The 12,228-nt window shown below is 37.8% G+C and overlaps 1 protein-coding gene across 3 annotated transcripts in view; it reads left to right on the forward strand.

Moving 5' to 3' along the window:
• Window positions 1-224: 224 nt before the first annotated feature.
• The window catches only part of LOC116177255 (hemocytin), a 29,121-nt gene continuing 17,117 nt past the window's right edge, over window positions 225-12,228 (forward strand). For 2 of the 3 annotated variants that reach the window (XM_031496172.1, XM_031496173.1), the window contains exons 1-17: window positions 225-319; window positions 374-433; window positions 491-702; window positions 7,264-7,452; window positions 7,508-7,667; window positions 7,715-7,842; window positions 7,894-7,989; window positions 8,038-8,229; window positions 8,455-8,643; window positions 8,698-8,857; window positions 8,905-9,032; window positions 9,086-9,181; window positions 9,230-9,421; window positions 9,466-9,611; window positions 9,663-9,814; window positions 9,863-10,023; window positions 10,072-10,214. In XM_031496172.1, coding sequence (XP_031352032.1) covers window positions 258-319; window positions 374-433; window positions 491-702; window positions 7,264-7,452; window positions 7,508-7,667; window positions 7,715-7,842; window positions 7,894-7,989; window positions 8,038-8,229; window positions 8,455-8,643; window positions 8,698-8,857; window positions 8,905-9,032; window positions 9,086-9,181; window positions 9,230-9,421; window positions 9,466-9,611; window positions 9,663-9,814; window positions 9,863-10,023; window positions 10,072-10,214 — 2,466 coding nt within the window. In that variant the 5' untranslated portion in view covers window positions 225-257. The remainder of the gene's footprint in view (window positions 320-373; window positions 434-490; window positions 703-7,263; window positions 7,453-7,507; window positions 7,668-7,714; window positions 7,843-7,893; window positions 7,990-8,037; window positions 8,230-8,454; window positions 8,644-8,697; window positions 8,858-8,904; window positions 9,033-9,085; window positions 9,182-9,229; window positions 9,422-9,465; window positions 9,612-9,662; window positions 9,815-9,862; window positions 10,024-10,071; window positions 10,215-12,228) is intronic. The other variant, XM_031496174.1, reaches the window with a different exon arrangement.

Here is a 12,228-nt window from a genome sequence, read left to right on the forward strand (position 1 = left end):
ATCCTCTCCCTTGAGGCGTGGCCCTCCCAAAAGCCCGAAAGCTCGAAGTTTTATTGGCGCCTAAACATTTGAATGCGCCAATTATGATACCCTTGACATATTTATCTGCAAACGGTGCTTTCATTGAGTACTGTTAATGAGATATGCATTTCCTTTTCCTTCCCTCCTAGATATTCCCTTTTTTATAAATACTGCTCCTATTGTTTATTAGATGTAATATCGCGCTGACACGAACCGTTATGTACAATTGAGGCATAATGAATCTTCGTTTCAGTATTTTACTTATAGTTTTTAGTCATTTCAATTACCACGCAAGCGGGTACATTATTCGAGTAAATAGTGCAGAAGAAAATTGCTAATGTTACAATTTTAGGGACGTCCATCCGGCGTATATTCCAAAGCAAATAAGGGATAAATATGGCTCGGCGGAAAGGTAAGTTTTTACTATTTTTTCTGTTTTTGGGTGATGTTAATTACCTCTTCTGTTCAGTGACGGTGGAGGTGTGAAAACTTCCAATGTCAAATCGGCGTTTACTAAGGGAGGCGTTAAGGGTGCTGTAAAAGGTGGCGTGAAAGGTGGCGTGAAAGGTGGTGTTAAGACAGCACCTACAAAGACTGGTTATGGAGGAGGCTCGTACGATGAACCTGCGGTTAAGCACTCCTTCGAGAGGTTGCAAGCAGCCCCATCCAACTATAAGGGGGGTAAGTTAACATTTATCTGCTACTTTATGCTTTTCGCATCAAAAACTCATAATAGTCTTCATGATTATGACTGCTATTTGAAACCTCTAAGAAAGGGTTCTTGAAATTCCAGAAAAAACCATTTTTATTGGCGTGATCATGTGTAATACAAATTTGGCAGAAGCGCATGTTTCGTCGAGTTCTTCATAAGGCACTTTCCCCTACCAAAAACCATTTTTCTGATAATCGGCACCCATCGAATTAAAATACATTTTCTTACAGTCTATTAGAAAATGCACATTGTGACTTCGTTTATAATTTAGTCTTGCTGTCTGTCTGTCTATCCGTGTGCACTATAATTTCCGATAGCTTTCAAAAGTGGTACACATGTTCTTAATTAATAATATAAGAAAGGTGTCTTTCAGCTTCGTAAACTATCCGGTTAATCAGTTACACCCCAAAAGCGATCTAGAGGATCGTTCGGTATTCAGTTGTATCGGATTTTTTCATTTGGTTTCTTCGTTATCCAAAATACTTTTGTTATTTGCACCCTGAAACGCCGTTTTCGAGGAAAAATAGTTTTATTGAGCGTTCTATTGAATCATGTAATCGACAGATCAATGCTGGGTACATGCGTTTCGAGCGACGGAGTAGGTGAATGAATCGCTTTGGTGGTATTGTACTTGTACATTACCATTGAATATTTATCAGTTTAGTCGACCCTATGTTTTCTCTATATTTCACCAATAACGCGAATCGTTTTGGCATAAATGGAAACAAGCATCAAGCTTTATAGAGAAAGTATAGCAACATCAACACTTTTTCAAAGCACAGCAGTTCTGCTTATACAGTGTTATTTATTAAGAAGTAGACATAGGGATTTACGTGTATTGTTTTTCCCTATGTCTACTTTTAAATGACAATATCTGTTCTGAAGAGCGCCTAATTTTATCCAACCAAAATAACTTTTTTAAATAAATAAAGATCTGACTGTCATATTAATTAATTTGAATATTGTTACTTTGGCTTGCATATTTATTTTCGTTCGTGTGCGAGTTCGTGTGCGATGTATTCAACTGAAGATAAAGTCGATATTGCGATATTGTCAACTGGTATAGTGCCGGTACCAAAAACCAACCACTCTTTTTTTATATACAAAAATTTTTATTTCATTAAAAAACTTTGCAATTATCTTTGGTCATAGTATAACATTTAGAAAATGTCATCTAGCGCCTTTATTTAGAACCCGACGCGAAAAGTGTGGAAACCTTTTTTTTAGATCTCATCAAGACACATCTTTCTTGTAATATTAACATTTTTCACTCTGATGCTTACTTTTAGAGAGAAATTTAGAAAAATAAAATAAATAGTTCAACTTTTCAATTCAAAACTTCTCAAAAACAAAGGAACTCACAAAAAATAGTTTTGGCCAGTGTATGGAAAAAATTAAAAAAATTTTTTCGAGTCGTTATGGCTCTTTTAAACACCCTCAACAACCATGAAGATGGTTACGGATGAAAACCAAAATATGACGTTTTCGATTGGTTCTGATCGTGTTCCTAGCTAACAGGATTCTAACAGGAACTAAACTTTTCTTTGGACCTCTGCATTCTTTTTCTGGGAAGCGGATGATGCTTCACGTGCTTCGGTAATTTTTCCTTGACGATTGCAAATCATTCATGGTTTTTCAGGTGGGGAGGTACACTGTAAAAAACATTTTAGTGAATATTTTGCCTACAAAATATAAATAGTAATTTATTTGAAATGTAATTAATTTTTTTTACTTCAACAGTTGAAATATTACTTACGTCTTTTTGTTTGGCTTGATCGCTTGAGGTTTTGTACGATATTGCACGATTTTCTTCTTCTACATCTGAGCTGCTAGAGACGTCTGCATCAGAATTATCATTTGATATGTTTTCCAGCTCTTCTTTCTCTTCGTATAGGAACCCCAAACATTGCCTCATACAGACTTCTGTTTATACCTCTATGAAAAGATCTATTTTTTTAGTTGAACAAATTGCAATCCGTTAGGCCAATTGGTGCTTTTGTTATCTGCCATACAAGATACTAAAATGTCTCTAACACCCTGGTTTGCCATTTCTACACTTCCCTGGCTTTGAGAGTGCCTTGGTTTACGGTGAATTATTTTAGCTTCGAACCTATCAGCAAGTTCATTTATGACTGCTACGGTGAACTCTCTTCCATAGTCACTTTGGAGGATGTAAGGAGCACCTATTATACAAACATTGTCTAAAAGAGCTACCTTCGTAACTCTTTTAGATTTCAAAGGTAATTTTGTTAGATGGTCCTGATAATTTGAAATGAATGTATAGTCTCCGTCTGGATTTGTTCGCATATCTATAAGATCCAACTGCCCTCTTGAGTTCATGTCGTCGTTGCTCAAAATTGGCCTAACTACTAGCGCTAGGCCCTTTCCTTTATTTTTTTCTTCAACTGACATTGCCCATATAAGCGTAAATAAATATGTAATATTACAGTACTTTATCCATGCACCGAGTGCTTTTATGTCCCGTATCAATGTGGGCTTTGTGAATAATTTCATACAATTCACCTATATTGCAAAAATATTTTATTTCATCACCAGAAGTTCGTTTTTTAAGAAGTTTTTCTACGTCCCCAATAGTTAAAATGTCATACCTACCTCGCACTGACACTGGAACCGAATATATTAAACTTTGGTCGGTTCATATATTTGCACGATCCTAGGTTTGGCTGTTTGGATACGGCCAAAGCCGGGCTTTGGTCGTTTTAAATTGAGCAAAAAAAGGACCATTGGATGTTTGGGGCTTTGCGCCCCCCTTTTCTTTAAAATCCACGTTATCCACTTCTCACTTCCTCCCCTTCATCCAGCACCACACTCCTACTTCTCCATGTTATTTCCACCTCAGTACAGTTCGATAACGTGTGTTATATATTCTTTTCGTACATATTCTAAATACTCTCCTCCTTTCGATCTCAGCCCGTCCGTATCCATTTTTTTCGAAAATACTTTCCTCTGCCTCTTCCCACATGCGCCCCGACATTATTCTGATCATTTCCATTTTTTTCTTCCTCTAATATACAATTTGGTGTTAACCTTAATACCCATTTATAATATCTTCTTTTTACTCCTATTCCTTTCGCCCCATATCTCAGTTTCGTACAAGAGCACACCTCTCATTATCAGAGGTAAAATCCTCTTCTATTCTTTCCTCTCTCCATTTCCATTCACTCTTTCCTTCCACCTCCCTTCCCAAATCTCATCATCCTACACTTTTCTACATTTATCTCCATTTCTTTCCTTTCCCCATTATTTCCATTATTTCCTTCATCTGTCCTGCTTCTTTTGGCATGATCACTGCGTCGTTCGCGTATGCCACCACCTTGGACGTGTCTTACTACTATTTCCATGTCTCTTAAGTAGAGATTAAATAAGGTAGGGGTAAGTGGGCATCCCTGTCTTAGTCCTTTACATGAACAAAACTCTCCATATAGTTCTTTGATTCTGTCCTTTAACTTTTATTTTTCATAAATTACATTAGAAATACAATCTACCTTCGCGGTCGATGCATGTAATTTTGATAAATTTAATTTAAAATTGAAATGGTGAAAATATTCCTATTGGACTTTTCCATTCGCTTAAATTCTGGATTAAATTTGCAATTTTCTTTCGTTAATGACACTCCTTCGTTAAGTTAGTAGCTAGTAGTTTATAAAACAAGCATGCATAAAACGAAATTTGGAAACTGGCGGTACATTTGTTTTTATTCCAAGTGGCCAATTTCATTTAAATGCCTCCATAAATAAGAAATTTGGCACTGCGCATGCGCAGAATCAAATTTGGAAAATGGCGCTACATTTGCTTTTATTCTAGCTATTTTAAATTAATTTAAATGCCTCCGTAAATACGAAAGTTTGCAATTTGGTTTATAAATGGTCGAGATGCGAAGAGGGCACTGTGAATGCTGATCGATCAGGCTTTTGGAATTGCGTTTTATATGGCTAAAGCTATGGGCATATTAAATTTGATGCAATTCGGTTCATAAGTAACGGAGATGTCAAAAGGGCCTTCTTTATTTATTGGCCTACATTGCCAATTTCATCGTAATCGATCCATTCGTTTACGAGATATCATGCTAACGGACGGACGGACAAACGGACGGAAGTAGTAAAAACTAATCGAAAGAACTTGATTATAACAATCCAATTGAGCTTCGACATTGTTTACAATTAACTGTTACTCAAATAATTTAGTACTATCTTTCTGCGCTTATCGGTGGTTACGGTTAGATAAGAGGCGCTGAGATGAGACAAGCCGCAAACAGGGTCTAGAATGTGATTTCTACATACAATTCAATTCTATTTTATTTATTAACGAAATACGAATTGCTAAACCACTTGAATTCTTACACAATTTAGGGCAAATGAACGTAAATAATTAAGCCACCTATCCCATAGATTCTTTAATAATTTGAAGTTAAAGTTGAAGTTTAAGTTGTAATGTTCGTACTTAATATTACCTACTTAAACTAGGTTGCAAAATATACAGTGTGATTACCTTAACTTATACCTTACAAAATAACATGAAAAGTTGAAGGTAAAGGACCCACAGCGGTAGGGTATACCACAGTGAAAATTTCGTAGTAAAAGCATCGGCAAGTGAATAGCTAAAATGGGATTAAAAATTCAAAAGCTGAAGGCTGTAAGGAAGAACTTAAGGAGAACCTAGAAGGTCAGATCGTCAGTTACGATCCCGATCTAAAGCCTAAGTACGCCTTAATCTGGTTTGATAGGATTTTTTCAACGATTTTAGACGTTAGAAGAAGAATGCTTATGGGCCTTAGCTCTGGTACAGGTGTAGAAGTATTAGGTCAGGGCCGCACTATGCTTTTCTTCCATAACTCAGGGATACAGAGTTTTCGGTGCAGTTCTTTCATTGCCAATTTTACTATAATCTTTAGAATTTCAGTATTGCATAGGATGTCCTTCCCCGATTTCCATAATGCTTCCAATCGGGTATGTCCTTGTTTGTGACCGCGACCTTAAGATTACGCTCATCTAGTCATGGTTACAATTGCGGATACGTAGTAGTAGCATTGACTAATTAAATATGAGTTACTCAACGGTAGTAGGCAGTCCAGGTGAAAAATCTGAACCAATTTATGTTGAGTAATATGATTTTAATCAATTCAGGTATATTAATTGTCGGTGTCAATGTGTATTTTCCTTCCAATCTTATAAATTTGCCACCCTTAAAGAGGCTGTATCATCAATCTTCATTTAGTTCGGTTAATTTTCTAGTGTTAAATAAACGAAACCTGCCTTGTCATATCCAGCTTACAATATGAGAAAAACCTATGGGGGCCCCCTGCAGGGGATTTTTATAAGATAAAGTTGGATTATTGAACATCATCTATCATTTGCTGGAATATGATAAGTGTATGCATAAGTTGACACAACAATAATTTTCACTTTTCTAACATTTTGCACCCCCTCGTCCATGGATTCCAAATTCTATTCCAATCTCAGTGATTGATTAGGGTACTATGCATGACGTCTGTTTTGTGTATGCATTGTTACACTTTACTCGCAATTTGAAGTACTATCATCCGGAATTTGATAATCTGCCCGGAAGCACAAAATTCGCTTATTTTTGTCTACCAGTTTTTGCGTATTTCCACTCGGCAAGTCCAACAAACTTGAAAAAGTCGATAAAACGTTTCACGACCAGGAAATGGAACGTCTGCGACCTATGACTCATTTGTCGGTAAAGTATCATTGATGAGCTGCACTTTTATGGAAATAACTCCCGGTAGTTGATTTTGACTGAGAAATGTAGGTATGATTACAATCGGCATGCTTGCGTTGAGTTAGATTATCAAATCTAAAAACCAACATAATTAGCTTGCCGGTAAAGATAAGGATAATTTCAGTTGAGCCACCCACAATGTAGGAAACTCTAACATTTATCATTTTTACTACGACGTACTCCTCATTTGATTGGTACGTTTTCTCATTTCCCACGCTCTTAATTGCATGTACAGTTTACGATAGTAGCTTGTTGCGCAGTCAACTCCATTCAATTAAATGCGCGGTATAGGTATATGAGGCACGGTAACGTAGGTGTACTAGGAACCAAAGTTGAACAAAGAACTTTAGCAAGGTTTAATTCCAAAGCTCTGAAGCCTGTTCAAAATGATTTGTAGAGCGCAAGTTGAAATGCGCCCTATCGAACATAAGGCTTCCAAATCCAAAGCTCTATCAAAGCTCCAAGCTTTTTTTATTTGTTACTTCATTGTCGCAATTCTTCTAAGATTTATCAAGAACTGGAGAACTTTGTAGGTTCACATGAATAAGTGATAGAGTTACTAGATTACTAAGTAACGCATAAATCACCAATCTTGGTAATGTTGATGGACATTTACTTGTTGATGATGGAACAGAGTAAAAAGCGATTTCAATTCCAGTGAGAGATCGTTCAGAGCCTTTATGGTTTTAGTGCTCTGGGGTTTTATTCCAAAAACAGCAAACCATGCTCATAATCAACTCGGATGGACAATTAATGGGTAAACATTTCAGGGTGTACCGGTATGCCCCCAACGCCCATGAACTCAGGAATCAGATGTTCACAGTACAGCGGCTGTCGAGCTAACTGTAGGCCAGGTCACCAGTTTCCAAATGGTCAGAAGCAGTTATTCATAACTTGTAAAGATGGGAGATGGTTGGTGGAAGGGACTGACTGGGTAGACGAGTTTCCACCTTGCGAGCGTAAGTCAATCAATGAGTCCTCCCATCAATTGTTAATCATCTATCAATTTTACAGCGGTGTGTAATCCAGCATGTATGAATAATGGCATCTGTGTTGCACCTGATGTGTGTGAATGCCTTGAAAACTTCTCGGGAAAGCGTTGCGAAATTGAGAGCAAACCATGCCTAAACCACCCACGAATTTCATACAACGCAAGGCGAACCTGCAGCTCTACGTAAGCACCCGCTGAAATCGCCTGAAAGTTTCTTACTGTCATTGTAGATCCTGTACGATCACATGCATGGAGGGGCTTCAATTCCCAGACGGTTCGACAACTGCAACTACGAACTGCAAGGGCGGTTCTTGGATACCTGCCAACCCTCATTGGGAGAGTATTCCTGACTGTGAAGGTATGCTCGCATTACTTACGTCTGTAAAGCTCTAATCATGTTGTTCCACAGCGGTATGCGATCTTCCGTGCGAAAATGGAGGCGTGTGTATGTCACACAACGACTGCAAATGCCCAGAAGATTTCAGAGGACCTCAGTGTCAATACAGTAAGTGATCATTTTGTCTTAGAACGCTGAAGTATTCAGCATTTTAAGGTGCCGACGCCTGTTCCGCGAAAAAGTTACCATTCAATGGGGGTTACAACTGCTCTGGTGATGGTGAATCATTCGGCTGCTCATTATCGTGTCCCGAAGGAATCAAATTTGAGTTCCCACCCGCTCCGGTTTACACATGCTCATATGCTGAAGGAAAATTCAAACCTGAGCCTATACCCAAATGCGTTTTTGGTAAGATCAACGTCCGCATATTTTGTCGAAAATTTCCTCGAAAAATCAATGCAAAACTGTTCTGAAACATGAACTGTTTGCATTGATTATAGTTTACTAAGATCAAAACTTTTAAAATAATAAATTAGCGATGCGAATCTCCAACCAGAACTTCAAAATTCTGCTTCAAATGTTTGTTATTATGGTGCAAATGCACGAACTCAGATTAATGGGTAAATATTTCAGGATGTACCGGTATGCCTCCGGCTCCCATGAACTCAGGAATCAAATGTTCACAGTACAGCGGCTGTCGAGCTACCTGTAGGCCAGGTCACCAGTTTCCAAATGGGCAGAAACAGTTATTCATCACTTGTAAAGATGGGAGATGGTTAGTGGAGGGGACTGACTGGGTTGACGTCTTTCCGCCTTGCGGTCGTGAGTACAAAATGCATCCTCCCATCAATGGTTAATCATCCATCAATTTTACAGCGGTCTGTAGTCCAGCGTGCCTCAATAATGGCATCTGTGTTGAACCTGATGTGTGTCATTGCCCTGAAAACTTCTCGGGAAAGCGTTGCGAATTTGAGAGCAAACCATGCCTAAACTACCCACCAATGTCACTCAACGCAAGGCGAACTTGTAGTTCTACGTAAGCACCCGCTGAAATCGCCTGAAAGTTTCTCACTGTCATTGTAGATCCTGTACGATCACATGCATGAAGGGACATCAATTCCCAGACGGTTCGACAATTGCAAATATGAACTGCAAGGGCGGTTCTTGGGTACCGGCCAAACCTCAGTGGATGAGTATTCCTGACTGTGAAGGTATGCACGCATTACTTCCACGTCTGTAAAGCCCTAATCATGTTGTTCCACAGCGGTATGCGATCCACCGTGCGAAAATGGAGGCGAGTGTTTGGCACTAAACGTCTGCCAATGCCCACAAGATTTCAGAGGACCTCAATGTCAATACAGTAAGCAATCACTTTTTCTTAGAACACTGAATTATTCAACATTTTAAGATGCTGACGTCTGTTCTGCGCAAAAATTACAATTCAATGGGGGTTACAACTGCTCTGGCGATGGTATATCTTACGGGTGCTCAATATCGTGTCCCGAAGGAATCGAATTTGAATTCCCACCCGCGCCGATTTACTCATGCTCATATGCCGAAGGAAAATTCCAACCTGAACCCATACCTCAATGCGTTTTTGGTAAAATCAACAACCGCATATTTTGTGCTTAAATCGGCTTGCAGGGTCGCATATGGAAGTTACCAATTTGCGAGGTCATTCCTTTGACTATATGCTTCACGGACCAACTGGGGCATATACGTTTGATGATGTCATATTTGGTGGCAGACCCACTCCGAGAACTAGTTACGGACATTACAGGGCCATGGAAGTATGACGAACTGATTTTTGTGATGCTCACCGTTTAACTCTACAATTTTAGTCACCAGTGTTTATGAGTGATTCATTTGCGAATAAGGCCGCACCAGCGTCTTACGTTGCCCCGACTCATATAGTTCAGGTGACTCCTCAACCAGGAAGCTGTTTCACATGGGGAGGAGCCCATTATAAAACTTTCGATGGAAAAATATTTAGGTTTGCTAAAAACCGGCCCCGAATTTCTTACTGAAAAATATATTTCAGCTTTAAATCTCAATGTGCGTACACTCTGGTCAAGGATACCGTAGACGACACCTTTAGTATTACCGTGCAGAATAGCAAGCAGTGCACTGTCAGTGGAGGAGATTGCTATAAAGTGATACGAATTTACCTGCATGACAAGGAATTCATGCTGAAACATACAGGTAATGAAGTAGTAAAATGCTTGTCGTAATAGCGGTCTAATTCGGTAGCTGATGGAGCTCCAACATTCGTAAGCGGAACTAAAATATTACCAATACCGGGAAGAGTACCAGGTATACGAGTGGAGATGTCAGCGCAATTTATTATTGTTATTATTGATGCTGTCGGCGCCAAAATACGATGGGATGGACAGGTATGTACCTAGTATTCTTCTAGAATTCCTAGGACACAGTCCGTATTGAACTACAAATACGCAAATTCGATTTGCCAAATTTACATGGCATTTATATCTACCCTTCGAGCACTTCTAATTTGGGCAACTGCAGAACCTTCGATTTTAGGGTTTGTAGAATGGGACCAAAAATAGGGGTAGTTCAACTCTGACTTGTACCGGAAGGAGGTTATCTCTGGTTGCAATGTCTTAGTACGACGTTGCATAGTTCAAGCATCGAGTGAATTTCTTCTTTCGAATCATAGTAATTTGCGCATCACAAAATTCGGGTGCTTTTGCTTACCATACAGGGTGTTTTTTTTGGGAGTTTAGTTAAAAGTTTCTGAGAAAGTAAAATAGGTAGGTTTTTGAAAATTTGTACTTAGGAGTTACTCTGAAGGCCGAATCGATGTAAAATATTTTTAAAATGGCCGCACTTCCGGAAATACCGGAAGTAGATAGCAACTTCGTTGTTTTAAATGGCAACCCCTATTTTTTTAATGCATTTTTGGATTCTACGTGAAATTTCACTTCTTTTGATACCCATATGTCGATATCTACCATTTATGGTTTTTAAGTTATTTTGACTTTAAGAAAAAAAATGGCGGATGCAGATGGTACCTTGATAATTGATTACTTGAAAACGGTTGTAGTCATGGCAACCTATTTTTATCAGTGCATAGAGAATGAATAGGGCTTTCTTTTAGTGCACTTAAAAAAAAGTTAAGTTGCGTACGACCGCCCCTATGGATATCCAAATTTATGAAACTTCAAAGACTAAAAACTCAGTTTTTTTAAATGGAATGACCATGTTCTTACTATTCCATGAGATAGAGAATCGAAATGGGCATATTTTGACAATACATGTTCCTATAGCTATCTTTAACAGTTTCTGACTTATTCCCATTTTATTGAATTGACACTATTTTTTTCGGATTTTCTTTTTAGTAGTCGGCCATGATTCTATAACAATTGAATTTTAAACAAATCTAGTGACACTAATCCACCACCCACTGTGATAGGTTAACATAAGTTTTTCAAAAATCGAGAAATGACTCGCAGTGGTTTCACCTATTTTGGAATTTAATTGTTATTTATGATTAAATGGGCAGAATCGCGGCGCGTGCTTTCCGTACATTCATTCGAAAACTAGAACGAAATTGTATGAATTCTGGAAATTTTGTACCCCTAATGCACTTACAAACCGTTGAAGCACAAGTGATACAAAGCTCTACAAGAGAATATTTACGAAAATGAATTGAATTGCAAATGCAAGATTAAAAAAATAAATTCAATGCAAAATATAAAAAACTTCGTTGAAACATTTTTGGTATGGAATTGTTGCTAGAACAGATATCGTATTACCTCTCTTAATTTCCAGACTTATACGTTGTTTAAGAAATTCAGTTGAACGACTGTTTAGATTTTTCAAAAATTTTCCGTTCTATATCCTTAATAAATGAGTTATTTATTAATGAATTATTTAAACTAGAACTAGAATCAATGGTATTAAGGTCCATTTCTTGATTTGTTTACAATTCGATTGTTATAAAATCATGGCCAACTACTAAAAAGAAACTGCGAAAAAAAAATGGCATCAATTCCGAGATCAATTCAATGAAATGGGAATAAATCAGAAACTGTTAAAGATAGCTATAGGAACATGTAATATCAAAATATGCCAATTTCGATTCTCTATCTCATGCAATATTAAGAACATGGTCATTCCATTTAAAAAAACTGAGTTTATAGACTTTGAAGTTTCTTAAATTTGGATCTCCATAGGTGCGGTTGTACGCAACTTAACTTTTTTTTAAGTACACTAAAAGAAAGCCCTATTCATTCTCTATGCACTGATAAAAATGGGTTGCCATGACTATAACCTTTTTCAAGTAATCAATTATCAAGGTACCATCTGCATCCGCCATTTTTTTTCTTAAAGTCAAAATAACTTAAAAACCATAAATGGCAGATATCGACATATGGTATCAAAAGA

The sequence above is a fragment of the Photinus pyralis genome, unplaced genomic scaffold (assembly GCF_008802855.1).
Source record: "Photinus pyralis isolate 1611_PpyrPB1 unplaced genomic scaffold, Ppyr1.3 Ppyr1.4_LG7, whole genome shotgun sequence".
Lineage (NCBI taxonomy): Eukaryota > Metazoa > Arthropoda > Insecta > Coleoptera > Lampyridae > Photinus > Photinus pyralis.